General features: G+C 48.8%; 1 protein-coding gene across 3 annotated transcripts in view; it reads right to left on the bottom strand.

Annotated features, from left to right (window-relative positions):
- Positions 1 to 4046, bottom strand: part of klhdc2 (kelch domain containing 2) — a 47631-nt gene extending 43585 nt beyond the window's left edge. Inside the window, exons 1-2 of one of the 3 annotated variants that reach the window (XM_068038907.1) lie at positions 3880 to 4046; positions 3116 to 3320 (exon numbers count right to left, since the gene is read on the bottom strand). In XM_068038907.1, the coding sequence (XP_067895008.1) occupies positions 3116 to 3310 (195 nt within the window). In that variant the 5' untranslated portion in view covers positions 3311 to 3320; positions 3880 to 4046. The other 2 variants (XM_068038909.1, XM_068038908.1) reach the window with 2 other exon arrangements.
- Positions 4047 to 19272: the final 15226 nt, after the last annotated feature.

The raw sequence follows: 19272 nt of genomic DNA, 5'->3' as shown, positions 1-19272 counted from the left end.
TCCATCTAGGACAGTCTTGAGTCAAGGATTCCCATGAGTCGACGGGGATGTCTGATTGCTTCACAGATGCTTTGAAAACATTGCTAAAGGGATCCGCTGTCATCCTAGGAGTGTCCTGCCCTAACCAACTTCTGAGCAGAACAGCTGCTTCAAGAGTCTGGTGTCAGGCATGTGAACGATATGTCCAGCGGAGCTATGTTTGGCTGATTAGCACCCCGATGCTGGACAAGTTGGCTTGAGAGAGGACGCTGCTGTTGGACTGCCTTTCTTGCCACCGAATTTTGAGGATCTTGCAGAGGCACCTCTTGTACTTCTCCAGCACTTTCAGGTGCCTGCTGTAGGTTGTCCAAGTCTCCAAAGCATATAGGAGAGCAGGGATCACTGCTGCCCGGTAAACCATGATCTTAGTCTCTGTGAGATCCTGATTCTCATCCTCAATTAATCCCTTCCTCAGTCGGCCAAAGGCTGAGCTGGCACACTGGAGGAAATGATGAACCTCGTGCCCATGTCTGCCTTGACGGAGACTCCCAAGATATGGAAAATGGTCCACATTTTCCAGGTTCTTGCCACTGATCTTGATTGATGAGGGAAGGTGTTGAGTTGTGGGAGCTGATTGGAAGAGGACCTTCATTTTTCAAGTGTTTAGCAGAAAACCAGTTTCTCATATGCTTCGGAGAAGGAGTCAACAATGTCCTGAAGCTCAGTTTCAGAGTGAGTGCACACGCAAGTGTCATCTGCATACTAAATCTCGACAACGGAGGTCGGAGTGATTTTGGTTTTGGATTGAAGGCAGCGTAGGTTGAACAGTTCCCCGTCTGTTCTGTAGGTTGTTATCTCCATTCCTGCAGATAGTTTGCTGGAGGTAAGGTGTAGCATTGCAGTGAAGAAAATGAAGAGGAGGGTTGGTGCAATGACACAGCCTTGCTTGACCCTGGTCTTGAGGGAGATAGGGTCTGTGGTGGTTCCGTTGGTGAGAATGATTGTGGAGTAGATGGAGCATGGTGACAAACTTCTGCCAGCAGCCAAATTTGAGCAGCATACTCTGTAAGCCTTTACGGTTGACAGAGGTCAAAAAAGGCCATGTACAGCAGTTGGCATTGTTCCCTGCATTTTTGTTGGATTTACCATGTAGGTGAAGATCATGTCTGTGGTGCCTTTCGATGGGTGAAAGCCGTATTGTGACTCCGGAAGGAGCTCTTCAGCCACTGGGAGGAGGTGATTGAGGAGGATCCTTGTAATGATCTTCCCTGTGGCAGACAGCAGGGAAATTCCTCTGTAGTTCCCGCGACAGACTTGACCCAGTTCTTGAATACAGTCACGATCACAGCGTCCCCGAATTCCCCCAACAAGCACTCCTTATCCCAGATGAGAGATATGAGATTGTACAGTCGTGCCAGGAATGCATCTCCGTCACACTTCAGGATTTCTGCAAGGATTCTTCTGCTCCAGAGGTCTTGTTGTTCCTCAACTGCTGAATGACTTTTTCAACCTCACACTGAGACTGAACCATATGGGAGGTGGTCACCATTCTGCAAAGGCTTTGTAATTATGCTCGATTAGATCCTGTATTTCTTGGTTGTTCTCGTCAAACCAGTCACAATGCTTCTTAGTGGAGAAACCAAAGGCCTCTTTACAGGTGCTTGCTATGGTGGCCTTTACTGTTGACCAGGCACTAATGGCACACAGCGGCTCCTGGTGATTGGAGGTCAACAGTAAGACGCCAATTGAGAAGGACCACTTCAGACCTTTGAGGCCTTCATTGTTAATTTTCTTGCAGCATTGTTTTTGCTGCTTCTGGTGCTTGGGGGCTAGGCTGATGGAGATTGTTGTTCGGATGAGGTGGCAGTCAGTCCAGCAGTTGGCGGTGTATGTCATGTCGGGCAGCACAGTGGCGCAGCGGTTAGCACCGCAGCTTCACAGCTCCAGCGACCCGGGTTCGGTTCTGGGTACTGCCTGTGTGGAGTTTGCATGTTCTCCCTGTGACCGCATAGGTTTCCTCCGGGTGTTCTGGTTTCGTCCCACATGCCAAAGACTTGCGGGTTGATAGGTAAATTGACCATTGCCCCTAGTGTAGGTAGGTGATAGGAGAATTGAGGGAAGGTGGGGATGTGAGAGGGTAAAAAAAAATGGGATTAATGTAGGATTAGTATAAATGGGTGGTTGATGGTCGGTGTGGACTCGTTGGACCAAATGGCCTGTTTCAGTGCTGTATCTCTCTATGTCACGGGTAATGTGGATGTCTCTATGGTCCCTCGCTCAACGATGACATAGTCAGGTAGGTGCCAGTGTTTGGACCGTGGGTGTTGCTATGAGGTCTTGTGTTTGTCTCACAGGCAGAACAGGGCGTTATTTATGACAAGATCATGCTTAAGGCATTTCATCAGGAGGAGGACTCTGTTGGAGTTTGCTTTCCCTACTCCTTCCTTGCCAATCACGTCCTTCCCAATTCTGGCATTCAAGTCTCCAAGTCAGTTTATTGTCTGCTGGAACTCGGGCTAGGAATTTCTCACGGTCAGTGTTGAATCTCCCGTTGGTCTTGTCTCAAGGGTATGAGCGTATGCACTGACAGTGGCATGCCGATTTCTTGTTCGGATGAGCAGGGCACTCATGAGGTGTACAAGATAATAAGTTTTGATAAGGTAGGCAAAGAAAAGCTGTTCCCATCAGCTGATGGTACAAGGACCAGGGGACACAGATTTAAGATTCTGGGCAAGAGACAAGGGAAAGAATGCGGGGAAGAACATTTTTTTTTAATGCAGCGAATGGTAATTACCTGGAACTTGCTGTCGACGAGGGTGGTGGAAGAGACAAAGGCAATTGAAAATTAAAAAGGAAACTGAATGGGCACTTGAGGGAAATAAACTTGCAGGGCTACAGCAGGGGAATGGGACTGACCGGATTGCTCTACAGAGTGCCAATGTGGGCTCGATGGGCCAAATGACCTCCTTAGTGCCTTTTCAAATAATGGTCTAGATTCCCTGAAGATATATTTTTTCACACACAAAGGTTTTAAAGATAATTATTTGCTGTGTACAGTAGTCTGAAGTAAATGGAATACATGGAGATAAATTCATAATATTTACATGAACATGTCACAAAGCCTATACTATCTTACCTTATAGCCACCCAAGATATACATATAGCTTCCATGTGCTACAGCTACGTGACCGCTACGTTCTTCTGGTACAGAATCATGCAAAATTGGCAGTGGGATCCTATCCTGGTGATAATCAAGAGCATTTTCCTCTTCTTCTTCCTCCTCCTCGACCACATGCAGTTCCTCATTCACACCTTCGTTTTCATTTTCCATTTTTCACAATCTGTAAACAAAAGTAGTCAACATTTGACTGCAATGCAACTTTACTATGTACAATTTCCAAATGGCTCCAAATAAGTATTCAGCAAATGAAAGTCATGAAGTAAAACATTTACTTCAACCAGAGCGATAGTATATCACAAATTGTTGCAATTTTAAAACAGGCATACAAATATAATTAATAATAGAACTGTACACTCTTAATTATGCCGTCAATTAGCAGCTATTTTTAAATTGCACTACCGGGGTATATAAAAAAGTCCGAAACACATGGTGGAGATCAGGAAACAGTTTAGGCGGACAAGCCAAGGGCGGCAACTGAATCAAAGAACTTCACCCTGACTCGCAGAGACTTTCAAACTAACTGATGGGCCTCGGGTCGACAGAAGTCAGCTCGATCCCCAAGAACAGCCGGCCTTCTGACCGCGGATAACCCGGAACAGGGCGGGCAAAGCCTCCGCCGGCCTCTATTCGCTGTGCACCGACTGACAGACCCCCCTCCACTCCTGAATGGCAGTATTTATCCCTACTCCCAGCCCCAAGGTGTGGCTGGATCCCTGTACCTGTGTCCGCATCCCCGATCTCGGCCGCTTGTTTACAAACTATACACGCGACCGCAAACGACGGAAGCCACGCTCTGGAGAACTTCCGGTTGGTTAAAGATTGACAGACGAAGCGCTCCAGGAGGCGGCTTGGGATCACATGATCGGGAGCTCGTGCCCGACAGGGGCAGGGACGGGCTGGGATCACATGATCGGGAGCTCGTGCCCGACAGGGGCAGCGACGGGCCGGGATCACATGATCGGGAGCTCGTGCCCGACAGGGGCAGCGACGGGCCGGGATCACATGATCGGGAGCTCGTGCCCGACAGGGGCAGCGACGGGCCAGGGTCACAAGGTCGCTCACCCGAGCCGTATTTTGGGGGCTGCGTTTATTGTGGAAGGTTACAGACCTGAAATGCTAACTGTGTTTCTTTCTCTGTAAGTGCTGCCAGACTCCAACACCTTTTGTTTTTATTGCAAATTCTTACAGTCAGCATACATGTGAAACCCTGGATTTTTGTAGGCCGCAAAAATCCACGGAAGTATTTACAAGTTTATTGTACACTACTGCTTCATGCAACGCTCTGAATCTCAGATCTCCAATGCTGGAGGGGCGGGTTCTCACTTAGAGAGCCATCTTACTGTTGCACTCCTGCCTCCATCTCATTGGTGGTTAGATGCAACACTAAGGCAGCAACGCTACCACCAAGCCAAAGGTTTGCTACAGACCTAATAAATGGCACATCTTATTCATTAAAAATAATACTTGCAATACACAATGTACTAAAATACATAAAAATGCAGCACAAATAAAATGCAAGACTTAAAATGGGATCTTTGCCACCTCTAAGCACAGAAACGCCATTCAGCCCAACCAGCGGATGGCAGTGTTTATGCTTCACTCGAGGCTCATCTAAACATATCATTGTAACCCTCTATTCCCTTCTCCCTCCCATGCTTGTCAAGCTTTAGCTTAACTGCATCGATACTATTCGCTTCAACCACTCCCTATGGTAGCAAGTTCCACATTCACTAATGTCCTTTAGGGAAAATCTGCTGTCCTTAACTGGTCCAGCCTGCATGTGACTCTAGACCCACACCAATGTGGTTGACCCTTAAATGGCCTAGCAAGCCACTCAGTTGCATCAAACCACTATAAAGTCTCTGAAAAGGAATGAAACCAGACGTACCACAGGGCATTGATCTAGACACTGGAAATGACAACGGCAAACCCAGCCCTTTCGACCTGGTCAATTCCTCCTTACTAACATCGGGGGGCATGTGCCAAAATTGGGAGAATTGTCCCACATATTAGTCAGGCAACACACGGAATCATACCTTGCAGACAATGTCCCTCACACCCTCACCATTCTGAGGTAAGTTCTGTCCCACTGGCAGGACAGACCCACCAGAGGTGGCGGTACAATGGTATACAGTCGTGAGGGAGTTGCCCTGGGAGCCCTCAAAATTGACTTCAGACCCCATGAAATCTCATGGCATCAGGTCAAACATGGGCAAGGAAACCTCTTGCTGGTTACCACCTACCGCTCCCCCCGGCCGGCTGATGAATCAGTGCTTCTCCATGTTGAACACCAATTGGAAGAAGCACTGAGGGTAGCAAGGGCACAAAATGTACTCTGGGTGGGGGACTTCAATGTCGATCACCAAGAGTGGCTCGGTAGCACCACTGCTGACCGAGCTGGCCAAGTCCTAAAGGACATAGCTGCTAGACTGGGTCTGAGGCAGGTGGTGAGGGAACCAACATGAGGGAAAAACATACTTTACCTCGTCCTCACCAATCTACCTGTCACAGATGCATCTGTCCATGACAGTAGTGATAGGAGTGACCATCGCACAGTCCTTGTGGAACAAAGTCCTGTCTTCACATTGAGGGTACCCACCATCGTGTTGTGTGGCACTACCACCGTGCTAAATGGGATAGATTTCGAACAGTTCTAGCAACTCAAGACTGGGCATCCATGAGGCGCTGTGGGCCATCAGCAGCAGCAGAATTATATTCAACCACAATCTGTAACCTCATGGCCCGGCAAAATCCCCACTCTACCACTACCATCAAGCCGGGGGACCAACCCTGGTTCAAAGAAGTGTGTAGGAGGGCATGCCAGGAGCAGCACCAGGCATATTTCAAAATGAGGTGTCAGCCTGGTGAAGCTACGACACAGGACTACTTGCATGCCAAACAGCAGAAGCAGAATTTGATAGGGCTAAGCGATCCCATAACCAACGGATCAGATCTAAGCTCTGCAGTCCTACCACATCCAGTCGTGAATGGTGGTGGACAATTAAACAACTGACAGGAGGTGGAAGATCCACAAATATCTCCATCCTCAATGATAGGACAGATCAGCACATCAGTGCAAAAGACAAGGCTGCATCCATCATCAGCCAGAAATGCAGAGTGGATGATCCATTTCGGCCTCCTCCTGAGGTCCCCAGCATCACAGAGGCCTGTTTTCAGTCAATCAGATGCACTCCACATAATATCAAGAAACAGCTGAAAGCATTGGATACTGCAAAGGCTCCAGGCCCTGACAACATTCCGGCAATAGTATTGAAGACTTGTGCTCCACAACTAGCAGCACCCCTAGCCAAGCTGTTCCAGTACAGCTACAACACTGGCATCTACCTGGAAATGTGGAAACTTGCCCAGGTATGTCCTGTGCACAAAAAGCAGGACAAATCTGACTCAGCCAATTACTGCCCTTTCAGTCTACTCCCGATCATCAGCAAAGTGATGGAAGGGGTCATTGATAGTGATTTCAAGCAACACTTGCTCAGGTTACGGCCAGATGAGGAGGGGGTCTCATGTTCCCCTTTTGCCTCTTTGGTTTGACTGCAGCAGGATTTATCCTTTTTTAACACAGTGGTTGAACTTACCACCTCAGTGAACACTTGCTCCTGTTACTCTAATGTAATTATTATAACTAAATCACCAGGGCCGGATGAAACGTGCCTCAGGCTGTTAAAAGAAGCGAGCGAGGAAATAGCAGAAGGTCTGACCATCATTTTCCAGTCCCCACTGGATGTAGGTGTGATGCCAGAGAATTGGAGAACTACTAACGTTGTACCTCTGTTTAAAAAGGGAATAAAGGGATAGACCGAATAATTACAGGCCAGTCAGTCTAACCTCAGTAGTGAGCAAATTATTGGAATCTATTCTGAGAGACAGGATAAACTATCACTTAAAAAGGCACAAATTAATCAAGGATCGACAGCATGGATTTGTTAAGAGAAGATCTTGTCTGACCAACTTGATCCAATTTTTTGAAGTAATAAGGAAGATAGATGAGGATACTGCAGTTGATGTGGTCTACATGGATTTTAGCAAGGCTTTTGACAAGGTCCCACATGGCAGACTGGTTAAAAAAAAAAACCCATCGGATCCAGGCAGCAAGATGGATACAAAATTGGCTCAGTGGCAGGAAACAAAGGGTAACCATTGACGGGCGTTTTTGCGACTGGAGGGCTGTTTCCAGTGGCGTTCCGCAGGGCTCTGTACTGGGTGTCCTGCTTTTTGTGGTTTATAGGAACGATTTGGACGTAACTGTGGGGGGCATGATCAAGAAGTTTGCAGATGACACAAAGATTGGCCATGTGGTAGATAGTGAGGATAGCTGTAGGCCTAAGGAACATATTGATAGTCTGGTCAGATGGGCAGAAAAGTGGCAAATGGAATTCAACCCGGAGAAGTGTGAGGTGATGCAATTGGGAAAGTTCATCAAAGCAAAGTAATACAAGATTAATGGGAAAATACTGAGAGGTGTAGAGGAAGTGAGGGAACTTGGAATAAATGTCCACAGATCCCTGAAGGTAGCAGGACAGGTCGATAAGGTGGTTAAGAAGGCATATGGAATCCTTTCCTTTATTAGCCGAGGTATAGAATATAAGAGCAGGGAGGTTATGCTGGAACTGTATAAATCATTGGTTAGGCCACAACTTGAGTACTATGTGCAGTTCTGGTCACCTCATTACAGAAAGGATGTAATTGCACTAGAGAGGGTACAGAGGAGATTTATGAGGATGTTGCAGGGACTGGAAAAATGCAGCTATGAGGAAAGATTGGATAGGCTGGGGTTGTTCTTGAAAGAGAGGGGAGGGGAGATTTTATTGAGATGTACAAAATTGTGAGGGGCTGGATAGACTTGATGTGAAGGGCCGATTTACCTTAGCAGAAAGGTCAGTGACTAGGGGGCATAGATTTAAAGTGATTGGTAGAAAGAGTAGAGGGGAGATGAGGAAAAATTATTTCACCCAGAGGGTGTTAGAGGTATGGATATGCATCTCAAGTGCCGTAATCTGCAGGGTTACAGAGCAAATGCAGGAAGGTGGGATCAGAATGGGTGGAACGATTTTCAGTCGGCACAGACACGATGGGCCAAGTGGCCTCTTTCTGTGCCATAAACATTCTATGATTAATTGCAAAAGAACCAGACAGGTTTTCTTGAGTTTAAACACGATGTAAGTTTATTACTCTTAACACTTTAACCCGGTTAAAATTATTAAAAATAAGCTACGCATTCACATGAGAGTCACATACACAAATAAATTACAGAGGGAAAACAGATTTGGTGGTTGGATTAGAGTCCGGAATAAATGGACTTTAAATGTGGTATATTAGTCCCAAAGTCCTTAGTTGAAACTGTAGTCCTGAAGTCCTTGATGGGCCACGCGCATGGTTGTGGGTTTGCTTTTCTCAGGGCTCCTGATGGCAGAAGAGGGGTTTGATTCTTGTTCCCTGGTTGCTGGCTGTGGCGGTCAGTAGGCTTGAGGGGTCCCCCAGTTGCAGCTGGGTCTTCTCTTGATATTTACTGGGAAGACAGAGACCTGCTTCGTTGATGGCTTTTCAGTTACTCCTGTCTGCTTTCTGTGCGAAAAAACTTAGTCTCTCCAGAGCTGCGCAGGTAGTCACAAGACACTATCAAGCCCCTTTGTTGTTTTAATGAGATTTTTCTGGAATCTTCTCTAAGATTCAAGGCGCTACACTGCAAGCTGTCCAGTCACACTTGGAGTGGGTGCGGGGGCGGGGGTGGCGGTGGTGTTGGGTGCCAGTTTACTTTTAAACAAAAGTTACTGGTAAGAATTTCCAGCAAAAGTCTAATGCACAGTTCCAACTGATGAAATTAATATTTCCCATTTGGCATATAGGGTTTTCATGACATTCAGCAATAACCTGCTCCGTGACGCACAGTTTGGGTTCTGTCAGGGCCACTCAGCTCCTGCCCTTATTACAGCCATAGTCCAAACATGGACAAAAGAGCTCCAGCTGAGAGTGAATGCCCTTGACATCAAGGCAGCATTTGACCAAGTATGGCATCAAGGAGCCCCAGCAAAACTGGAGTCAACGGGGATCAGGGGAAAACTTTCTGCTGGTTGGAGTCATACCTAGCACAAAGGAAGATGGTTGTGGTTGTTGGAGGTCAATCATTTCAGTTCCAGGACATCACTACAGGAGTTCCTTAGGGGAGTGCCCTAGGCCCAACCATCTTCAGCTGCTTCATCAATGACCTTCCTTCAATCATAAGGTCAAAAGTGGGGATGTTCGCTGATGATTGCATAATGTTCAGCAACATTCGCGACTCCTCAGATACTGAAGCAGGCCATGTCCACATGCAACAAGACCTGGACAACATCCAGGCTTGGGCTGATAAGTGGCAAGTAACATTCACACACACAAGTGTCAGGCAATGACCATCTCAAGAGAGAATCTAACCACCTCCCCTTGATGTTCAATGGCATTACCATTGCCAAATCCTATGGGTCATCCTTGACCAGAAACTGAACTGGACCAGCCACATGAATGCTATGGCTACAAGATCAGGTCAGAGGTTGGGAATTCTGCGGCTAGTAACTCACCTCCTGTCTCCCCAAAGCCTGTCCACCATCTACAAAGCACAAGTCAGGCGTGTGATGGAATACTCTCCACTTGCCTGGATAAGTGCAGCTCCAACAACACTCAAGAAGCTTGACACCATCCAGGAAAAAGCAGCCTGCTTAACTGGCACCCCATCCAACACCCTCAACATTCACTCTCTCCAACACCAACACAATGGCAGCAGTGTGTACCATATAGAAGATGCACTGCAGCAACTCACCGAGTCTCTTTTGACAGCACCTTCCAAACCCGTGACCTCTGCCACCTAGAAGGACGAGGGCAGCAGATACATGGGAACACCACCACATGCAAGTTCCCCTCCAAGCCACACACCATACTGACTTAGAACTATAACCACTGTTCCTTCACTGTCACTGAATCAAAATCGTAGAACTCCCTTCCTAACAGCACTGTGGGTGTACCTACACCCCTAGGACTGCAGCGGTTCAAGAAGGCAGCTCACCACCACCTTCTCAAGGTCAATTAGGGATGGACAATAAATGCTGGCCTGGCCAGCGAAGCCCACATCCCACAAACAAATAATAAAAAATTCTCACCACTCTGGCTATAGAAGTTTCTTGTGAATTTCCTATTGAATTTCTTGGTCTGGGGCCACGGCGTGCGGTAAGTCCAGTGCAGAGAGGCAGAGAGAAAGGAGCAGTGGAACCCTAGGGTAATAAGACCTAGTACAGAGGGGAAGCATTGAGAAAAAGGTGCCTCCGAACACGTAAAAAGCCATGACCCGGCCCCAGTTGACTCCATCGCGGAACGGCTCCTCGGCCACAACTTCAAAGCACCCGCGGGAGATGTGCGGCTCATAGCGCATCTGCAGCGCAATGTCGGCGAATTTCTGCTGATACTGGCACCCGAGGCTGTCGCCCACCTCCCGGAGGACGCGGATCAGCTATGACAACTGCTGCAAAGTTTTTATGAAGATATGAAACAGGTTGCAAAGCAGACCCCTGTGGGACTCCACTGGTAACATTCTCCCAGGTTCATGACAATTGATGTGCGGCAGTGGTTTTGTGCTGGGTTATGAACCATTCCCCTTTGTCATCTCCATTAGTAATCCTTATGAGGAATCCTGTTAAACACAGCAGCAAACAACACACCAGGCACAGCGAGGTCTTCTGGATGGTGGGAACTGATGAAATGTTTTATTACCTGCACCTCCTCACCCAACCCCCGCTCCCCCCCTCGCACCATCTTCCCCCCGCACCCCCTTCCCCTGCGCCCACCCTACCCCCCTGCAGCACCCTTCCCAGCTCCCCCTCGCACCCCCTCCTCCCACCGGCATCCACCTATGCGTGAGCAGGGGCCCTAACAACCCCACTGCCTTGTAGGCGTCTCGGGAGAGTCCAAGGCTAAGGGAATAAACCCTAACAGAAAATCCGGAGCGGAACCCCATAGGCGGTCATGTGTCACCTTTGGCATGTTTCCGGCAGTTCCTGCAGCCATACCGGTGCCGATCGTCGTGCTCTGCACTCCTTTGGACCCCACCAGAAAGGTCGAGATGGGGGTTTTGACGCTTGAGCAACTCTCAACCTCCATACATTCGCCCAGGCATGCACCATGGAGCGGTCACTCCATAGTCGCCTTACAGCGACCAAAACTACACGGAAGGCAGCAGTTACGGGTTATAAGTCCAGCTCAATTGGCGTAGAGATTGGGCGCCACGGGTTGCCTTTGTCGGTGGGAGAGGTCATCGCACTCACTGGACAGCTACCGCCCGCCTCAAACTAGGCAGCCCCCAGTCACTAAGGTTCTGTCCCGCCACAGTCCACCTGCTTCAATGGGTGCTTGGAGCTCAGGGTCATTGCCTGAAAAGCGGACTGCAACACCGCACCAAACAGCATGATAAAAAAAGGAAAGAAGGTACCAGCCCTTCATTTTGCAAACTGGAATGTCACAACTGTGTGTCCTGGCCTGTCGGAAGACCTTACACAAATCAATGATTCTCGGAAGACTGCCATCATTAACAACGAGCTCAGTAGACTCAATGTGGACATTGCAGCACTTCAGGAGACACGCCTCCCTGTAAGCAGATCTCTAAAAGAGCAAGACTACACCTTCTACTGGCAGGGTAGGGATCCTGAAGAACCAAGACAGCATGGAGTGGGCTTCGCCATCAGAAACTCTTTGCTCAGCATGATATGGCCACCTTCAAATGGCTCAGAACGCATACTGTCCATCCGACTGCTCTCCGCCTCTGGTCCAGTACACCTAATCAGCATCTATGCTCCAACACTCTAGCTTCAGGTGGCGAGCAAAGACCAGTTCTACGAGGAACTCCATAATATCATTAGTAGCATCCCCAATACCGAACATCTGTTCCTGCTGGGGGACCTCAATGCCAGGGTTGGGGCCGACCATGACGCCAGGCCCTCCTGCCTTGGGCGCTATGGCATTGGAAGGATGAATGAGAATGGACAGAAACTGCTTGAGTTGTGTACCTATCATAACCTCTGCATCACCAACTCGTTCTTTCACACCAAACCCTGTCACCAGGTTTCTTGGAGGCACCCAAGATCACGTCGTTGGCACCAGCTGGACATCATCGTCACAAGGCGAGCCTCCTTAAACAGCGTTCAAACCACACGCAGCTTCCACAGTGCGGACTCGACACTGACCACTCCCTGGTGTGCAGCAAGGTTAGACTCAAACCAAAGAAGCTGCATCACTCCAAGCAGAAGGGCCACCCACGCATCAACACGAGCAGAATTTCATATCCACAGCTGTTACAAAAATTTCTAAATTCATTTAAAAAAGCCCTTCAAAACACTCCCACAGGGGATGCAGAGACCAAGTGGGCCCACATCAGAGACGCCATCTATGAGTCAGCTATGACCACCTATGGCAAACGCGTGAAGCGGAATACAGACTGGTTTCAATCTCACTTTGAACAGCTGGAACCTGTCATAGCCGCTAAGCGCATTGCACTGTTGAACTACAAGAAAGCCCCCAGCGAGTTAACATCCGTAGCACTTAAAACAGCCAGGCGCTGCGCAAATGACTACTGGCAACACCCATGCAGTCATATTCAGCTGGCCTCAGACACCGGAAACATCAGAGGAATGTATGATGGCATTAAGAGAGCTTTTGGGCCAACCATCAAGAAGATCGTCCCCCTCAAATCTAAATCAGGGGAGACAATCACTGACCAACGCAAGCAAATGGACCGCTGGGTGGTGCACTACCTAGAACTGTACTCCAGGGAGAATGTTGTCACTGAGACTGCCCTCAATGCAGCCCAGCCTCTGCCAATCATGGATGAGCTGGACGTACAGCCATCAAAATCGGAACTCAGTAATGCCATTGATTCTCTAGCCAGTGGAAAAGCCCCTGGTAAGGACGGCATTACCCCTGAAATAATCAAGAGTGCTAAGCCTGCTATACTCTCAGCACTCTACGAACTGCTTTGCCTGTACTGGGATGAGGGAGCAGTACCACAGGACATGCGCGATGCCAATATCATCACCCTCAATAAAAACAAAGGTGACCGCGGTGACTGCAACAACTACCGTGGAATCTCCCTGCTCAGCATAGTGGGAAAAGTCTTTGCTTGAGTTGCTTCAAACAGGCTCCAGAAGCTGGCCGAGCGTGTCTACCCTGAGGCACAGTGTGGCTTTCGAGCAGAGAGATTGACCATTGACATGCTGTTCTTCCTTCGTTAGCTACAGGAGAAATGCCGCGAACAACAGATGCCCCTCTACATTGCTTTCATTGATCTCACCAAAGCCTTTGACCTCGTCAGCAGACGTGGTCTCTTCAGACTACTAGAAAAGATCGGATGTCCACCAAAGCCACTGAGTATCATCACCTCATTCCATGACAATATGAAAGGCACAATTCAGCATAGCGGCGCTTCATCAGAACCCTTTCCTATCCGGAGTGTCGTGAAACAGGGCTGTGTTCTCGCACCCACACTATTTGGGATTTTCTTCTCCCTGCTGCTCTCACATATGTTTAAGTCTTCAGAAGAAGGAATTTTCCTCCACACAAGATCAGGTGGCAGGTTGTTCAACCTTGCCCGTCTAAGAGCGAAGACCAAAGTACGGAAAGTCCTCATCAGGGAACTCCTCTTTGCTGACGATGCTGCATTAACATCTCACACTGGAGTGTCTGCAGAATGTGATCGACAGGTTTGCGGTTGCCTGCAATGAATTTGGCCAAACCATCAGCCTCAAGAAAACGAAAATCATGGGGCAGGACGTCAGAAATGCTCCATCCATCAATATCGGCGACCACGCTCTGGAAGTGGTTCAAGAGTTCACCTTCCTAGGCTTAATAATCACCAGTAACCTGTCTCTAGATGCAGAAATCAACAAGCGAATGGGAAAGGCTTCCACTGCTATGTCCAGACTGGCCAAGAGAGTGTGGGAAAATGGCGCACTGACACGGAACACAAAACTCCGTGTGTATCAAGCCTGTGTCCTCAGTACCTTGCTCTACGGCAGCGAAGCCTGGACAACGTATGTCGGCCAAGAGCGACGTCTCAATTCATTCCATCTTCGCTGCCTCCGGAGAATCCTTGGCATCAGGTGGCAGGACCGTTTCTCCAACACAGAAGTCCTCGAGGCGACCAACATCCCCAGTTTAGACACCCTACTGAGTCAGCGGCGCTTGAGATGGCTTGGCCATGTGAGCCGCATGGAAGATGGCAGGATCCCCAAGGCTACATTGTACAGCTAGCTCGCCACTGGTATCAGACCCACCGGCCGTCCATGTCTCCGCTTCAAAGACGTCTGCAAACGCGACATGAAGTCCTGTGATATTGATCACAAGTCGTGGGAGTCAGTTGCCAGCAATTGCCAGAGCTGGCAGTCAGTCATAAAGGCGGGGCTAAAGTGTGGCGAGTCGAAGAGACTTAGCAGTTGACAGGAAAAAAGACAGAAGCGCAAGGGAGAGCCAACTGCGAAACAGCCCTGACAACCAATTTTATCTGCAGCACCTGTGGAAGAGTCTGTCACTCCAGTCTTGGCCTTTATAGCCACTCCAGGCGCTGCTCCACAAACTACTGACCACCTCCAGGCGCTTACCCATTGTCTCCCGAGACAAGGAGGCCAAAGAAGATCTTATAGAAGACATTGATGGCTCTGGTTATGCTCTTCCCTTAACAGGAAACAATCTCTCTGTATCCACTCTATGAAAACCTTTCAGAATTTTAAAGACCTGTATTAGGTCATCCTTCAACGTTTCTTTATCCAGAGAAATACTCAGCCTGTCAATCCTTTCATGATATGTATACCCATGCATTTCTGGTATCATCCTTGTAAATCTTCTTTACACCCTCTCTCTTGCTTCTATATTCTTCCTATAATATGGTGACCAGAACTGCACTTCTTTCTTTGGCCTCCTTATCTCGAGAGACAATGGTTTAAGCGCCTGGAGGTGGTCAGTGGTGTGTGGAGCAGCGCCTGGCGTGGCTATAAAGGCCAATTCTAGAGTGACAGGCTCTTCCACTGGTGCTGCAGAAAAATTTGTTTGTCGGGGATGTTTCACAGTTGGCTCTCCCCTTGTGCTTCTGTCTTTTTTCCTGCCAACTGCTAAGTCTCTTCGACTCGCCACACCTTAGCCCCGCCTTTATGGCTGCCCGCCAGCTCTGGCGATCTCTGGCAACTGACTCCCACGACTTGTGATCAATGTCACAGGACTTCATGTCGCAAACCTGTCGATGAGACACTGCAGACACTCTTCAGTGTGAGATGTTAAAGCAGCATCGTCAGCAAAGAGGAGTTCCCTGATGAGGACTTTCCGTACTTTGGTCTTCGCTCTTAGACGGGCAAGGTTGAACAACCTGCCCCCTGATCTTGTGTGGAGGAAAATTCCTTCTTCTGAAGACTTGAACGCTTGTGAGAGCAGCAGGGAGAAGAAAATCCCAAATAGTGTGGGTGCGAGAACACAGCCCTGTTTCACGCCACTCAGGATAGGAAAGGGGTCTGATGAGGTGCCGCTATGCTGAATTGTGCCTTTCATATTGTCATGGAATGAGGTGATGATACTTAGTAGCTTTGGTGGACATCCAATCTTTTCTAGTAGTCTGAAGAGACCACGTCTGCTGACGAGGTCAAAGGCTTTGGTGAGATCAATGATAGCAATGTAGAGGGGCACCTGTTGTTCGCGGCATTTCTCCTGTATCTGACGAAGGGAGAACAGCATGTCAATGGTCAATCTCTCTGCTCGAAAGCCACACTGTGCCTCAGGGTAGACGCGCTCGGCCAGCTTCTGGAGCCTGTTTAAAGCGACTCGAGCAAAGACTTTCCCCACTACGCTGAGCAGGGAGATTCCACGGTAGTTGTTGCAGTCACCGCGGTCACCTTTGTTTTTATAGAGGGTGATGATATTGGCATTGCGCATGTCCTGAGGTACTGCTCCCTCGTCCCAGCACAGGCAAAGCAGTTCATGTAGTGCTGAGAGTATAGCAGGCTTGGCACTCTTGATTATTTCAGGGGTAATGCCGTCCTTCCCAGGGGCTTTTCTGCTGGCTAGAGAATCAATGGCATCACTGAGTTCCGATTTTGTTGGCTGTATGTCCAGCTCATCCATGACTGGTAGAGGCTGGGCTGCATTGAGGGCAGTCTCAGTGACAACATTCTCCCTGGAGTACAGTTCTAGGTAGTGCTCAACCCAGCAGTCCATTTGCTTGCGTTGGTCAGTGATTATGTCCCCTGGTTTAGATTTGAGGGGGGCGATCCTCTTGATGGTTGGCCCAAAAGCTCTCTTAATGCCATCATACATTCCTCTGATGTTTCCGGTGTCTGAGGCCAGCTGAATATGACTGCATAGGTGTTGCCAGTAGTCATTTCCGCAGCGCCTGGCTGTTATCTGTGCAGTGCTTCTGGCTGCTTTCCGTGCTACGGATGTTAACTCGCTGGGGGCTTTCTTGTAGTTCAACAGTGCAATGCGCTTAGCGGCTATGACAGGTTCCAGCTCTTCAATGAGATTGAAACCAGTCTGCATTCCTCTGCGCACTTTTGCCGTAGGTGGTCAAAGCTGACTCATAGATGGCATCTCTGATGTGGGCCCACTTGGTCTCAGCATCCCCTGTGGGAGTGTTTTGAAGGGCTGTTACAAGTGAATTTAGAAATTTTTGTAACAGCTGTGGATGAGAAATTTTGCTCGTGTTGATGTGTGGGTGGCCCTTCTGCTTGGAGTGATGCAACTTCTTTGGCCTGAGTCTAACCTTGCTGCACACCAGGGAGTGGTCGGTGTCGAGTCCGCACTGTGGAAGCTGCGTGTGATTTGAACACTGTTTAAGGAGGCTCGCCTTGTGATGATGAGGTCTAGCTGGTGCCAACGACGTGATCTTGGGTGCCTCCATGAAACCTGGTGACAGGGTTTCCTATGAAAGAACGAGTTGGTGATGCAGAGGTTATGATAGGTACACAACTCAAGCAGTCTCTGTCCATTCTCATTCATCCTTCCAACGCCATGGCGCCCAAGGCAGGAGGGCCATGAATCATGGTCAGCCCCAACCCTGGCATTGAGGTCCCCCAGCAGGAACAGGTGTTCGGTGATGGGAATGCTACTAATGATATTATGGAGTTCCTCGTCGAACTGGTCTTTAGCTTCAGGTAGCGAGCAGTGTTGGAGCATAGATGCTGAGTAGGTGTACTTGGACCAGAGGTGGTGAGCAGTCGGATGGACAGTATGCCTTCCGAGCCATTTGAGGGAGGCTCTATCATGCTGAGCAAGGAGTTTCTGATGGCGAAGCCCACTCCATGCTGTCTTGGTTCTTCAGGATCCCTACCCTGCCAGAAAAAGGTGTAGTCTTGCTCTGTTACAGATCCACTCGCAGGGAGGCGTGTCTCCTGAAGTGCTGCAATGTCTACATTGAGTCTACTGTGCTCGTTATTAATGATGGCGGTCTTCCGAGAATCGTTGATTTGTGTAAGGTCTTCCGCCAGGCCAGGACACAGTTCTGACGTTCCAGCTTGCAAAGCGAAGGGCTGGTATCTTCTTTGCTTTTTTCATGTTGTTTGGTGCGGTGTTGCAGTCCACTTTTCAGGCAATGATCCTGAGCTCCAAGCACCCATTGAAGCAAGTGGACTGTGGTGGGACAGAGCCTTATTGACCGGTGACTGCCCGGTTTGAGGCGGGCGGTAGCTGTCCAGTGAGTGCGATGACCTATCCCACTGACAAAGGCAACCCGTGGCACCCAATCTCTACGCCAATTGAGCTGGACTTATAACCCGGAACTGCTGCCTTCCGTGTTATTTCAATCGCTGTGAGGCGACAATAGAGTGACCGCTCCATGGTGCATGCCTGGGTGAATGTATGGAGGTTGAGAGTTGCTCAAGCGTCAAAACCCCCATCTCGACCTTTCTGGTGGGGTCCAGAGGAGTGCAGAGCACGACGATCGGCACCGGTATGGCTGCAGGAACTGCCGGAAACATGCCAAAGGTGACACATGACCGCCTACGGGGTTCCGCTCCGGATTTTCTGTTAAGGTTTACTCCCTTAGCCTTGGTCTCTCCTGAGACGCCCACAAGGCAGTTGGGTTGTTAGGACCCCTACACAGGGGTAGGAGGATGCCGGTGGGAGGAGGGGGAGGGATGGAGCAAAGGGGTTGCTGCAAGGAGCTGGGAAGGGGTTGTGAGGGGAGAGGGGTGGGGTAAGCTGAGTGTGTGGAGCTGGGAAAGGGAAGGAAAGGGGGTGCAGGTAATAAGCCATTTCATCAGTTCCCACCATCGATGCCGAGAGCGCTCATCCGCGTCCTCCGGGAGGTGAGTGACATCCTCGGGCGCTGGTACCAGAAGGAATTTGCTGACAATGCGCTGCAGATGCTCTCCGAGCCATCTCCCGTGGGCACTTTGAAGTTGTGGCCGAGGAGCCGTACTCCAATGGTATTCCCTTATCAGATTCCAACTAATACAAAACTCCATTGCCCTCATCCTACCCTGTACTAGCTTCCATCCCTCAACACACTGAATTCAAAATTCTTATTCTGGTTCCCAACACTCACTACTTTAATAATCTCCTGTACTTCCATATACCAGTGCACACCTGCTTCTCTTGACTGAATGACCCATGGGCCCCTATGACCTGTCTCTTTCCACACCCATTTTACTGGTCACAAATACCTTTTCTCAGAAATTATAACATTTGTTGATAAGAAATAGGAGCAGGAGTAGGCCATTCAGCCCAAGTCTGCTCTGCATTTAATAAGATCACGTCTGATTTGACAGTGGCCTTAACTCTACTTTCCTGCCTACTCCGCATAATCCTTTACTTCCTTGTAGATCAAAAATATAATTCCGGTTTTAATATATTCAATGAACCAGCCTCCACTGCTCTCTGAGAAAGAGAATTCCAAAGAATAACAACCCTCAGAGAAGCAATTCCTTCTCATGTATCTTAAAAGGGAGACCCCTTATTTTGAAACTGTGCCCTAGTTCTAGATTCCCCCAAGAGGAAACATCCTCTCAGCATCTACCATTAAACTCCCTCAGAATCTTAGGTTTCAATAAAATCATCTCTTCTAAACTCAAATGAGTATAGGCCCAACCTACTCAATCTTG

The sequence above is a fragment of the Heterodontus francisci genome, chromosome 9 (assembly GCF_036365525.1).
Source record: "Heterodontus francisci isolate sHetFra1 chromosome 9, sHetFra1.hap1, whole genome shotgun sequence".
Taxonomy (NCBI): Eukaryota; Metazoa; Chordata; class Chondrichthyes; order Heterodontiformes; family Heterodontidae; genus Heterodontus; species Heterodontus francisci.
The sequence above is the reverse complement of the archived record's forward strand: the minus strand, read 5'-3'. Positions and strand labels throughout refer to the sequence as shown.